The sequence below is a fragment of the Rhodamnia argentea genome, unplaced genomic scaffold, assembly GCF_020921035.1.
Source record: "Rhodamnia argentea isolate NSW1041297 unplaced genomic scaffold, ASM2092103v1 Rarg_v2.18, whole genome shotgun sequence".
Taxonomy (NCBI): Eukaryota; Viridiplantae; Streptophyta; class Magnoliopsida; order Myrtales; family Myrtaceae; genus Rhodamnia; species Rhodamnia argentea.
In genome coordinates, this window is record NW_025955867.1 from 135,001 (window position 1) to 147,467 (window position 12,467).

General features: G+C 47.9%; 2 protein-coding genes across 3 annotated transcripts in view; both read right to left on the reverse strand.

Annotated features, from left to right (window-relative positions):
- LOC125313364 (NADH dehydrogenase [ubiquinone] iron-sulfur protein 2) overlaps positions 1-5,660 on the reverse strand; it is a 6,422-nt gene extending 762 nt beyond the window's left edge. The window contains exons 1-4 of the mRNA XM_048273135.1: positions 5,359-5,660; positions 4,380-4,448; positions 2,590-3,055; positions 1,372-1,615 (exon numbers count right to left, since the gene is read on the reverse strand). Coding sequence (XP_048129092.1) covers positions 1,372-1,615; positions 2,590-3,055; positions 4,380-4,448; positions 5,359-5,501 — 922 coding nt within the window. The 5' untranslated portion in view covers positions 5,502-5,660. The remainder of the gene's footprint in view (positions 1-1,371; positions 1,616-2,589; positions 3,056-4,379; positions 4,449-5,358) is intronic.
- LOC125313365 lies at positions 5,536-6,837 on the reverse strand. 2 transcript variants are annotated; one of them, XM_048273136.1, is made up of 2 exons: positions 6,114-6,837; positions 5,536-6,023 (listed from the first exon to the last, which is right to left on the reverse strand). In XM_048273136.1, the coding sequence occupies exons 1-2, from the start codon at positions 6,700-6,702 to the stop codon at positions 5,656-5,658; spliced, it is 957 nt and encodes a 318-aa protein (XP_048129093.1). In that variant the 5' UTR covers positions 6,703-6,837; the 3' UTR covers positions 5,536-5,655. The 2 variants fall into 2 exon arrangements, with proteins under 2 accessions (XP_048129093.1, XP_048129094.1); XM_048273137.1 differs by having other exon boundaries at positions 5,536-6,011; positions 6,102-6,837.
- Positions 6,838-12,467: the final 5,630 nt, after the last annotated feature.

The following is a 12,467-nucleotide window of genomic DNA, read 5'->3' on the forward strand; positions in this document are numbered from 1 at the left end:
GCGCTGCGCTTGTCAAGCCAACTTTGCTTTTGGGAGGTGAAACAGCGGTTGAAGCGGACATTTCGAAATGACAGTTTCGAAAATATATATATCTATATATATATACACGGTCACGGTTATCCCGGACTGCATTCCGGAAAAGGTGGCCTACTTGAAAGAATGGGGGGGCACTCTCGTGTTTCAACCCCACTATACTATGAATAGTTGTGGGGGACTGTATACTTACAGCCTCCACGATAAGCAAGTGAATGGGGCCGGTGCGTGGCGAAGGGAAGGGTTCATCAAGCCATTTTTCGCCTCAACCCCCTAAATATGAAGAGGGGTACTTTACAAATAGGGGGTAATTGCTTCGCACCTGACTGTGATAGCCCTCTCGATACCTTGAGCTTTGTAACTAGTGGCCGCTTTCCCGTCGCTAGAGCCGTTTCTTTTCCCAGTGCCCGGAGCCCCAACGAGGAAGGTGTTAGTGGTTTCTCATTGGGTCAATCTAATCCCTCTTTTTGTGCTACTCCTGCTCCTAGGGCGGGAAGAAGATAAGAAAACGCGAAGCGTTCTCTTGGTTTCCCAACCTGTTGCTTCTAAAGGCTGCCCTCTCTCGGCTGGATGTTGGTCCAGCCTACTACGAGGATCCCGTATCCAGAAAGCCAACCTATACTAAGGGCAACCAAAGTCCTTAGTATAGGTTGGAGCTATGAAGCTTACCTTATTATTAGAGAAAGGGGAAAGGGCCTTTTCCGCTGGTGCGAAGGAGCGCACTTCCGTTTTCCCTTTACTAGTAGGGGGTCCCGTGCTTCCTATGCCGCCGCGTTTCCCGGGCCTTTTCTTTTAGTGCTTCGACCCGAAGCGATAGCTTCTAGCTAGTTCAGTGGATAAGATGGCTGCGCTCCAGCTCACTCAAGAATGGGACGGCAGTGGTCCACCGGCAAGCTCGTTCTGATCTTGGACGCAGTACATTGGAATCCTGAAGCACCACCACGAACGCTACCGCGCGTTCGCCTGCGGTGCGGTAAGGCACCACCCTGTTGTGCCAGCAGCCAACTCCGGCGTGTCAGCTTAGTTATCCTCATCAAGCCACTTACTTGATGTCTAGCTTCCCAACTGGTAGATGATTTCTTTTCCCCCAGATCAATGAATAAGGGAGAAGTCAGTTGATTCTTCCGACGAACCGGGAGCGAAGCGCTATGCCGGGGCGGGGGGACGGGAAAAGAAACGGCTCCGAAGAAAGAAATTGGGGTTCCCAATGCTTCTCCACGCCCAACGAGATGCGCCAACCTCGGGATGCTTTACTCCTAACCCCACAAGGTTCCGAGACGGAGCTTAACCTGAGTCTCGGTTAAGAACGGCGAGAATCTACGTTTCACACGGCGCACGATTCCATGGATAGTTTCATTCGACATCGTGATGGAGGACATAGCTTACGATCATCGGCTTTGATCATCCCACTAGGCATTTTATTAAGACATTGCACAATGATCCGAACACTTTGTCGCATCTCTTCAATACGGATACAGTAACGATCATAGCGATCTCCTCTGGTACCTACTGGTACGTCAGGATCCAATTGGTCATGAACATCGTAAGGTGCTGCTCTTCGCGAATCCCAGCATACCCCTGGTTGGGATGGGTAGGCCCACCACTTCACTTTCACTTAGGCCGGGGCCAAGTCAGTGGGGGGACCCTGTCGGGCTCCTCCCCCCCCAAAAAAAAGAACAAACTGTACGTGAGAGTTTCCCTTCATACAGCTCGAATCATTCTCAGATGCCCCGAGAGGCATCCTTTCCTTTTGTTGGGTTGGTTCACGCGCGCGCAAACGAGCACCGGCCCCAACAGCAGGAAACTTTGACCAATAGAGTCAGACACTTAGCTACATCCGCACGCAAAAGGAATGTGGTTCTGGTTGAGACTTTCTTTCCGTAAAGGGGCGCGGGACGTTCGCGGAGTCCGTGCCTTCCGTACCACCACAAGACTGGTCGTTCTTGGGCGGATCCCGCTCCTAAACAGTTGGAATAGGGGGCAGGGGGCCGCCCGATTCGACTGACTTTTGGATAAGAAGAAGGCGAGCTGATCTGCTTTGATCAAGGAAAAAGCCCAGTCAGCCACCAACTCGGTGCAGGTCACGTGACCTACAGCTCGGCCTTCGCTTTTTGAGGCTTCCTCTACCCACATCTCTATGTGCCCGCGGCACTTCCATATGGAGAAAGATAGGCTTACCATGTTCCATCAATAGCACCTAACCTATGCCGATTTTGGCGGACCGTGCTCCACCCCGGTGAACTCATGCGGTTCCGACATGCCCAGAGGCCATAGGCGAATCTGTTCACGGTCCGTAGGACCAACATCATTCGAAGGTGGGTGGCCCGCCCCTCCTAGAACAGTCATGTTTGACTGGGCTTACACACATTCGCTCACTTACGCTGTCCCCCCTCAGCTCACCCTAGCCCCGGGCCTTTTGCTCTTTTAACGTAAGCTCCAAGGCTTCAAACCAAGTCTTCACTGACATAATATGCATGCTTAAGTAGGGTCAGGCGGAACCTTTGTTGCCTGATGGGAACTTCCCCCATATTGCTATCAATGTCTTCATGTCGCACGACCTCTTAACATTACACCACTGAATCCCCAATCCTTTGCTTGCTGTGCAGTGACAGTACCAATATCCACTAATCGTTGTTTCCAGATACGGTTGCCGGTTGACATCTCTTCTAATTCGTCGATACGAGAAGAAAATTGTTGTGTGGAGGAATCAATATCTCGACATAAGCCAAGAGGCAGATCTTGTGCCACTCCACCTGGTCGTATGAAACTGGCATGCATCCTGGCTCCCGAGACTCTTTCATAGAATTCCAACAATTTCTCCCGCTCCTCAAAAGCCCACAGGAACGGAGTTGATGCTCCCACATCCATAGCATGAGTAGTTAAAGCAAGTGAATGATTTGAAATTCGAGTTATTTCACGGAATAACACTCGTATATATTGAGCTCGTAATGGTACCTCGCAATTCAAAAGTTTCTCTACGGCTGAAGAATGAGCGTGTTCTTGGGCCATCGTAGAAACATAGATAGGGTCGACGACGGAACGAACAACGAAACTTTACGACAGCTTTTTCGTACACGTTCACTTGCATCACATACACAAGTGCTCTCTGAACCGTGCAATAAGGTCACCCATAACACGGCTCTCCCACTTGAGTTACCTTAGCCCCAGGCCATGCTATTTAATGATATTGGAAAAATGGCTTCGTAAGGTAAGAACTAGTATTGAAAGCGGGTCGCCTTTCGAAGCGTTCGCCGGTAACCAAAGCGTATCGTTCCCGCAACCACTTTGGTACCTTGCTTATAGCTTTTGTAGGTTATGCAATAGAAGGGCTCTTGAGAGCGCCTGCTTTCAGAAATGAATGGATCAGAAGGGGGCTGGGTTCTATTTCCTGGCCGGGCGGGAGGTGAAGGCCATAAGAGAAGATAGCCCTCCCGGTAAGGAAGAGAGGAAAAAGGTGCTGTCATCTATCTCGACCAGTTTCCCGAGGCGTTGGAAATCCAGACCGGCTCAGAGAATCACTGGCGCTAGCGCGACCTTCGTTTCGCCAACAAAGAAGTCATCCTTGACGATTTCCCATTCCTTACCTGCCGAGCCGCCTCTCTTCGCCATTCGAAGTACTACCTCTGCCTTCCCTTTATATAACATACCCAGGCGCCGTCCTTTCCTATCAGTAAGAAAAAATCAAGACCAATCAAATAAAAGCCCTATCCTTGTAAAGCTTCGTCTGTTATTTTTCCGGCCCAGGGGAGTTTACTCGAGCCATTCCCCAGTCTCCCGCACTGCTCAAGTCAGTGTGCGAGCGACTCCGTATGAGGACCTCCTTCCCTTCTGCCCACTCTCCGTTCACACGGTTCTCAAAGCAGAGGAGGAAGGGTGGGCAGAAGGTACCACGAGCCCTCTGTCCCACACATCTATCCAGAAGCAAGTGTAGTTCACCGGTTCCACCGAATGCTCCTATCTCTCGGCAAAGATCGTGTGAGTGTGCAGTTATGCTTCGGATGCTTCGCCATAGAATAGATCGACGCAGTTCCCCTTCTTTTCCGGTGCACTCGCTTTATATCTCCGACACACAAGGAAGGACGCGGTGGGAAGGAAGCAGCCCTAGCCTCTGTCCGGCCGATCATTCCGCTGGCATCTTGCATTCACGCCTCCGTTTGACTGCCGCTCGGGGATGTAGTTGTAGATACGTTAGTCTTAGTGGGTCGTTGGCTCCACCTGTTATCTCCTTCTACGACATGCTGTTGTCGTCGCCATATTCCATATGTCACTTAGTCATCTCTGCCTCGCTGCAGGTCAGCACCTCCGAAAGAAACGGAGGACTTCATTCAGTGACTCCGCGATCGCCCTCTAAACGATCAGAATAAGGTAAAGCTTGAAGATAAGTTTTGTACTCTATTAATTTCTCAGTCCCTCTAGTCGGGTGGGCGCCGGCCGGTCTTTCGACCAGATCCCCCTAAAAACCGTACGTGCGGGTCTCCCCGCATGCGGCTCACGCCATTCGAGGTGGCCCAGCCCAGCATTCATTCGAAAATCCGGTAGTGAAATTGAGACTGCTCGACCTCGGAAGCTAATTCGCGTGTAGGCAGCGCTGTCTGTCGTACCGTTGACTCTATCTATTCATTGAATTGGCTTGCTTTCAACCATTTTTTATATAGGCTCGCTCCCTCTTTTTCCAAGAATTCATGCATTTCCCTTTACTCCATAGGGCCTTCTTTCTCGTTGAGGGGTAAAAGCCTTCCATTTCCGTCAAATGACCCGGCCTCCCCTGGCTATTCCACCGTCCGGGCTCCCTTTCCTCCCTATGCTATGCTCTCCCGGCGCAGGCCTACCACGCTTCGCGCCTGCGGCCTTTTCGCCAGACGGTCTTTGCCAGTAGTGCCATCCTCCCCGCTAGCTGTATGGGCGGATTGTCCCTCGCTGCTGCGTTTTGTTAGGATATGGATTACAGGAACAAATGTAGTTGAATGGGACAGCAGGCGGGTTACACGTTCCACTGTGCCGAGATGTGAGGTGCAGGTGGTGATGATCACCCCGGGGTATGCGCTAGCGCCCTTGACAGGCACTCCAGGACCCGCCAACGCTCATGAAAACCCGGGTCGGTCCTCCATTCATCCGACCGGAGGTGTGGATAACGAGGCCACCTTCACAACCTTCTCCCTTCTGTCCCTATGTTGTAGTAAGGTAGGGCGGTTCCCTTGAGTTGCTCAACCGCCACTTAGCCCGGTGCTCATGACGCGCTACGGAACCTTCACCGTGCCGGGGGACCAAGCAGGGCATAGCTAGCGGCATAGGAGCCGACTCGGCGTCAGCGGCTTCGTGCCGCACTGGAGTAATCCAATATGTGGTTCCGCACGTTCCACCACTTCTCCGTTCATTTCCAATACTGATCGTGAAACACCATGAGCAGCAGGATGTTGAGGTCCGAAATTCGAAGTGAAATTTTTGATTTGCCTGTTCCTAGTCGTCATGGGAAAGAAAGGCAGAAATAAGAAAGAGATTATTCCCTGAGAGCTTGTCCAGTACTACCAGTACCTGAAATGCATCTCCTTCGACGAGCCCTTTCCTTTGTGGGGTGTGCAAGGTCCTTCCCCTTTTCTGGGTCCTCAAAGCACTAGAATATAGTTAGTCTCCTGGTCGCCATTTTTTGACATGATCTAAGATCTCACGCCAGGTGTAACTGTTCCAGTTATTTAGGCTCCCTTTTGTCCTCTTAAGAAAGGGGAGCTGTTTCTTTTCTTCTAAGTCTTCGGCCTGCAAGGCCACATAGTTTGCGGCGTCTTCCACCGCATCGCATTTGCCGGGGCTAAATCCCCTCTCCTGAGCGATTTCCTTCGCTCGTTGGCCGATCTCTTTGATGCCTCTGTCACGCTTCTCGTTGTGCCTTTCGACAGCTTTATATTCTTTTGAGGCCCGAAGCTCCCGTTCCCTTCGACTTTCTTCCTCCTCCGAGGATGGTTCAGGGGGCGCGGGTTCCGGATCTGTTTGAGGGGGTAAATTGAGATCAAAATCTAACCCCTTCGAATCTGTTTGAGGGGGTAAATTGAGATCAAAATCTAACCCCTTCGAATCTGTTTGAGGGGGCAAATTGAGATCAAAATCTAACCCCTTCGATGAGCTAGTACCACCACTCCCATTTCCTCCGAAGGAAAGAGGAAGTCCATCCATGGTTGAAAGGATAAAATCCATCAAGTCCACAAATGGAAAGCATAGGGGGCACCAAGTCAAGGCCCAGGCCCCAAGGCCTTGACTTATCAACAATAGCGTGAAAGATTTAAAAAAGCAAAGACAGAGAGCTACCTTTATTTTATCATCCTTTCCGGGCAGGGAAGAGAACGAAAATAGGCCGCGGATGGTGGTCGTGGTAGGTTCGAGGATCTTAGGCGGCGGAGCGAACTCCTCTATCGTGTTCAATTTCCTCGGGCTGACCCCCTCAATCCATCGTACTGGAGCGATCCGAGAAGAACGATTAGGCTCATATTCTATCCTTTCTACAATGCCCATAGACGAAGTGCTTCGTTTCAGATCAATTCTTCGCTGCAATCGCTTCGATCCACCCCCTCGGTGAAAAACCGTAATACGCCCTGAAGAATTCCTACCAGCAGACTTCCCTGTACTCAAAGTGAATTGTCTAAGTGCTCCCCTTTGTCTCATTCTCGATCTCGAAATCATTCGATTCCGTCCGAATTCGCTCCTACTCCTACTCCTTCTTTTCCTTCACCGTCGTTGGTCCTTCGTTCGTAGTGGTCATTGTTAAAAAACCCCTCTTTGACATCACATGCATCATCCGGGCGGGAAACCTCCGGTGCGGTAGGGCTCTTTCATACGACTTGCATGTGTTAAGCATATAGCTAGCGTTCCTTCTGAGCCAGGATCAAACTCTTCTTTTGACTATGATTGGGCCCTGCAGTGGTAGAACCTGGTGAACCGGGCGTACTACTTCCCAACCTTCTGTTCTGTGGACCTTCCTTCTCTTATGATTTTTCATACTTTCTTTAGTTTAGTGATTGATATCAAAGAGAGTCTCAGTCTAGTCACTCAACTAATCCACTCGTGGAGTGCTAGTGGTATATAGTAGTGTGGTAGTTGAGACTCCGCCCCTTCTTCTTCAGTAAAGCCGAGCCAAAGAGGTCGGCTTTCGAGTAGTAGGGTGGTGGCATATCAATGATTGCCTTGGCCTTGCAGTTCTTCTTGTTGTAATGCACTAGTCAGAGGGAGTCCTAGTTCGGGTTTTCCTGATGTGAACCTATAAAAAAGGGGCAACATGCTTCGTTCCTTATAGCACGATTTGTATTCTCCTCTCATTTTTTGAGTGGAATAGGGGAATTTCTTATTGTTCAACAACCAAGGAAGCCTCTTGTTAACAGAGAAAACAGACTGGGAATACAGCATTGGCGATGTTCATCTTACCGGACCGCTATTCCCGACTAAAGAAAAGGGGAATATAATAAGGTACGACCTAATTGAAATTACTTACGATATTGATTTATTTTTTGTTCATCTCTTCTTTTTTGGCTGCTCCCACGACAAGTTATTTTCGGTATTTACATAATGAAACAACTCGTAGTGGCACTCTTCGGTCCGTTAAACCAACTCCAACCAAGAGTTGGCCCTTTACCAAAGACGAGATTGCACAACTTCAACGCACAGCGCTGCCCATTAAAGGTAGCGGACAGCGACGCTGACGGATTAAGTCATAACATCTGAACATCAGACCCTATTTCTTTGTTAAACTTAAAACACTGGTCTTTCCGATCAGGACGTAGACAAACCGCAGGTGGATCTAATAGTTGTTCCAAAGGTCAAGTGAAGTCACAACAGGGCCTAATACCACCGGACATATCGTACGAGAGATTCCACTCAATATCTGAGCATGACTTTCTCCACGTGGAAGTCCCCTTCTTCAGTGAGCTTACGCTCCAAATCATCCCGCGCAGACAACAAATACTTGTCGTCTGGACGACACGACTCCAAAAGAAAATACCGCACCATACCAAGGTGATAGCAATTAACTACTAACCCATCTGGAAAACCTAAGCAGATAGGAAAGAGTAGTGGTATGATTCCACCAGGCGAGAAAGCCACCAAAACGTGCCTATACCAGTGTCGGTTATATTGAGGATGGAAATCCTTAGCCAAAGACGAATACGGACTGTAGCCAGCTTCTTTAAGCCTCAAAGAGACTTGAAGGGAAGAACATCCAATTGATTTCAACACAGGCATAAGAGCCACGCTGAATCGAGTGTACCGAATCATTTTCAATACCTTTGTTGTTGAAAACTGTCGTGAATGCGAAATTGATTCGCAAACTCAAGTCCACCACAATCCGATGTCAACGTTTTCGCCAAAGAGATTTTAACCATTTGAGTCCTGGTTCTGGGCAGATGGTTGTTTATCTCGTTTGAAGTTCTATTATTATTCCTTTCAACAGTCCCTTATTATTCTGCATGGTGATGTCTCTTATGGTCATGTTCATGTTGGAACGAAAGGTGGGATGGTTAAGAAAAATGCATTCATGCCCTTGCACAGGAGGTTGGGGCACATCTCCAAGAATAAAATCCGGAGAGGAGATTAGTAGGATAAGGAGTACAAAGTATTCTTGATTTAACTCTGACTTTGGAGTGTGCTGCGTGAACTGCATCAAGGGAAAGCAGACCAAAACCTCCTGGAAAGGATCTAGAAATAGTATAAAGACATGGGAACTGCTCCATACAGATGTCTGTGGTCCGTTTCCGCCTTATATAGGTCGAGAAAAGTACTTTTTCACATTTACAGATGACCACTCTAGGTATGGTAATGTCTACCTGCTTCATGAGAAAGAAGAAGCATTAACTGCCTTTAAGGTCTGCAAGGCAGAGGTAGAAAACCTTTTTAGATACAGAGGATCAAAGTGGTCAGGTCTGATCGGGGTGACGAGTACTTTGGCAGGCACACTGAGGCAGGCAGAATGCCTGGGCTGTTTGCGAGATTCCTCGAAGGATGTGGCATAGTGGCGCTATATTCTATTCCGGGTATGGCTAGCCAGAATGGCGTTGCTGATAGGAGAAATGGCACTCTCATTGACATATGGTGAGCAATTCACAACTTCCTCTCTTTCTCTGAAGGGAGGCCTTAAAGAAAGACTGCTATTTACATACTAAACTGGCTTCCGTTCCTTCGAAGGCAGTTCCTAAAACACCCAACTATGGACAGGAAGGAAAGCCAGTTTAGCGCATTTCCATACTTGGGGTTGTCAGGCAGAGGCCAGGGTGGGTGTATAACCCACAAGAGAAGAAGTTGGACCCTAGGACCCTTACCTTAGTGGATACTTCATCGGATACTCCGAGAGGTATAAGGGATAGTTGTTTGATTGCCCATCGCTCCCGATCAGGATTGCTGAGACCAAGTCAGCAAGATTTTTTGAGGACGAAAAAGTAAGTGGGGTGTTAGAACCTCGATACATTGTCTTTGAGGAGTTAGCAGAACTGGAGGTTGCTTTCAGCTTCCTAGAAAACTGACCTTTCCATATCCAGTGGAACAGCCAAGCGCTGTGGAAACTCAGCCAGTGCTATGAACATGGATCGCAGCCATAGCCTTAACCGTAACCCTCACGGTCGTTGGCAGCGAATGTTGCGAGGGCTAATAGCGGTGCATAAAGAACAGAAGTAAGAAGAAGAGAATGATACGCAGGATATTGGGTTTGTTCCATAGAATAGGGCTCCCCTTACGGCTAATAAGATAAGGATAGAAAGCGCAGTTTTCTAACAGACAAAAACAAAAAGTGAAAGGTTTGAGAGGAACGAAGTAGCTCGCCTAAAAGGAGAGGAATTCTACCCTTTTGGGATGGACTGCTAATGGATTACGGACCGGACATGAACCACTTCGACCACAGAGAAAGTATTGCACTTTTCTAAGAGTTTCGGGGGATGGTGAAAAACAGGAAAGAAGATAATCTCGATCGGGCCTGAGTCATCTTCCCTGAGTCTGAATCTCAACCAAAAAGGAGTTCAACTGACTTGGAATGCTAACCTAACCGGATTGGAATACTGGACAGCTTACCTTCTTCGAAAGCTAAGGAACAGCTAAGGTACGGGCTTGGAATGATAGCAAAGAGAAAAATAAATCAAATACGAAGAATCTATTCTTTATTCATGCTTATTTCTACTACTATGTTCCGTTTTTACACGTTTTTGGGGATCTACTTGGAGTTTTCGACTTTTTTATATCCATCGGATAAAAAGTCTTTAAATGGGCCTTCTCTTTCTATCTACAAAAACTAGGATTCAATAACTTGATGTCTTTAGTCATTGTCACTCTTATGGATACTTCGTTACCAACGGAATTGTTTTATTTCAATATGATTCCTTCGGGGTCTGACTCGAATTCCGAAGCTCTAATTTCCGAAAAGGACAGTTCTTACTCGTCTTTTTAACAATCATCGGAAGCCGGGAACAGCGGTTCCAGCCCAACGAAGGAACGAATCCCAGACCTCAAGGAGACTCCAGATCCACTGGGGATTTTAGCAAGGGACAGGCCCGACCCCCAAAAAAAAAACATTCTTAAACTTAACAAACTGGCCCATTTTGGCCGGGAACTCTTCGAGAAAGAAACACAGCCGAGACGATAATCGTAAAATAATCATATTATAGTAGATAATAACCGTGCCCACATCGTAAACGGGTAGAGAGCGGGGGGGAGGGTCTCTTCTCAGTGGGCCCGCTTCACTTGGTTAAGTAGGCGCATGAATTAGGTCAGGATAGCTGGTGGTTTCGGGGAAGGAGTCGGAAAAGAAGACTGGTTAGCAGTAGAGCCTTGGTTCGCTCTTTGGTGATTTACCGTAACCGGAAAAAGAAAGATACATAAGCTCTTACAAAATGGAGCATTTCGAATTGTATTTTTCTTTGACCGAGCTCAGAGATGCTTTCAAAGATTTAAGGGTTACCGCTCTTTAGTTCATCTCGGTAGAACAAGGAAAAAGCCTATGTGGTGGGTTCGACTCCCACAGGAGCGAACATTTCGAATCGAATTGGTATTTTCCTTTTATTGATTCTTAGCTCTTGCTGTCAATTACGGATTCCTTAGCGATGTAAAGCCATCAGGCAGTAGACCGGCAAGGGAAGGGCTGTCTCGGTATTCGTTCTTTAATCAGTAACTGAGAGTAAGGACTAGTGATCAAAAAAATCAGACTAGTGGGGCAGGCATCTTGCTTTTCGTAGTAAGCAACTCTCTTTATAAAGCTCTTTCTTTATCGAAGTTAAGAGTAGCTCCTCTTGTTGAAGTCGTTCCTCTCCTTTTAGGCGAGCTACTTCGTTCCTCTTGTTCCTATTCTCCGATTCGGAATCTGATCTGATCCCGAACTCCGGAATCAGTCTTTCGGGCTCTGTAGAGCGTTATAATGCGTCTTATGGTCCTCGTGTGGGTGATTCCCCATCTGATTCGTGAAACCTTGGTATCTCAGTAAGAAGATCGCTGTCTGCTGGGATCTAGTCCATGAAAGAAAGACCTTTTCTCGGTCAATCCTTTCTAAGGAGCTTAGCTTCCCAACCATTGAACCGAACAACCCGGTGATTCCTCTTCCATCAATAGCTCTCTCGTTTTCCACGGGGAACTACTTTTCATAGGCTGATCCGAATTAGGCTTAGGCTTTTTAGGTCTTCTACGCGCAGGCATACCCTTTCTTTCTTCTAGCTAGGGTGGGGACATGGATCTTCCATTACTCATTTGTGCTATCCCTGCCGTGAAAGAGAAAATACTTATAATAGTATACCGACCCCTCCCTTACTCAAGGGCCCCTCGTGAAGTATACTTCATTAAGTAAAGTACACTCCTTGGGTCTCGGTTTTAAACTACTTTATTTTAGTCCAAACTGGGAAGAAGGCTTGCTTTTCGTTGATCTCTTACTAGTGAACCATCACTCGAACCTGGAACCGAAGGACTTGCCTTTTCGTTGAGCTAGGCCCGTAAACTCTTTTAGGAGTTCCAAAGACGACATAGATGACCGAGGGCCGGCCCTTCTAGATGGAGCCAGGTTAGGTCACTTCGATCGCTTAAGCCCTTACTGCGATAGAGTAGGCCGCTTTAGTTGGCAAGGTTATATAGTCTCGAATTCTGCCACCTGTGAAAGAAAGGTTTCGAAAGATGTTCAGAATGCCGTTCCCTCCGATTGAGGAGAAAGAGCCAGCCGTAGTCCCACTAATGTAATACGGGCCAAGCCTTCGAGAGGCATCCTTATTGCTAGGCTTTCTAATCCTTTTCTCAGATAAGGGATCTCGCTAACCTCCCCTCTGTGAAACTCACTTTTAAGGAAGCAGATGAGCTATCACCCGTGCAAGCATCAGAATATGCATTCTCGCGATTTACAGAGTCCTTATGCCTTGCTCTTGAAAAAGAATAATCAAATCAAGCAACCTTCTTGTTATAGAACAGACATTCCATTCTTTGCATTCCCAGCACTGACT

Coding starts and splice junctions, on each gene's coding strand:
- LOC125313365 (XM_048273136.1), bottom strand. CDS start 6,702: ATGATTTCGAGATCGAGAATGAGACAAAGGGGAGCACTTAGACAATTC. Junction 6,024..6,113: donor AGATTTTGATCTCAATTTGC/CCCCTCAAACAG, acceptor ATCTCAATTTAC/CCCCTCAAACAGATCCGGAA.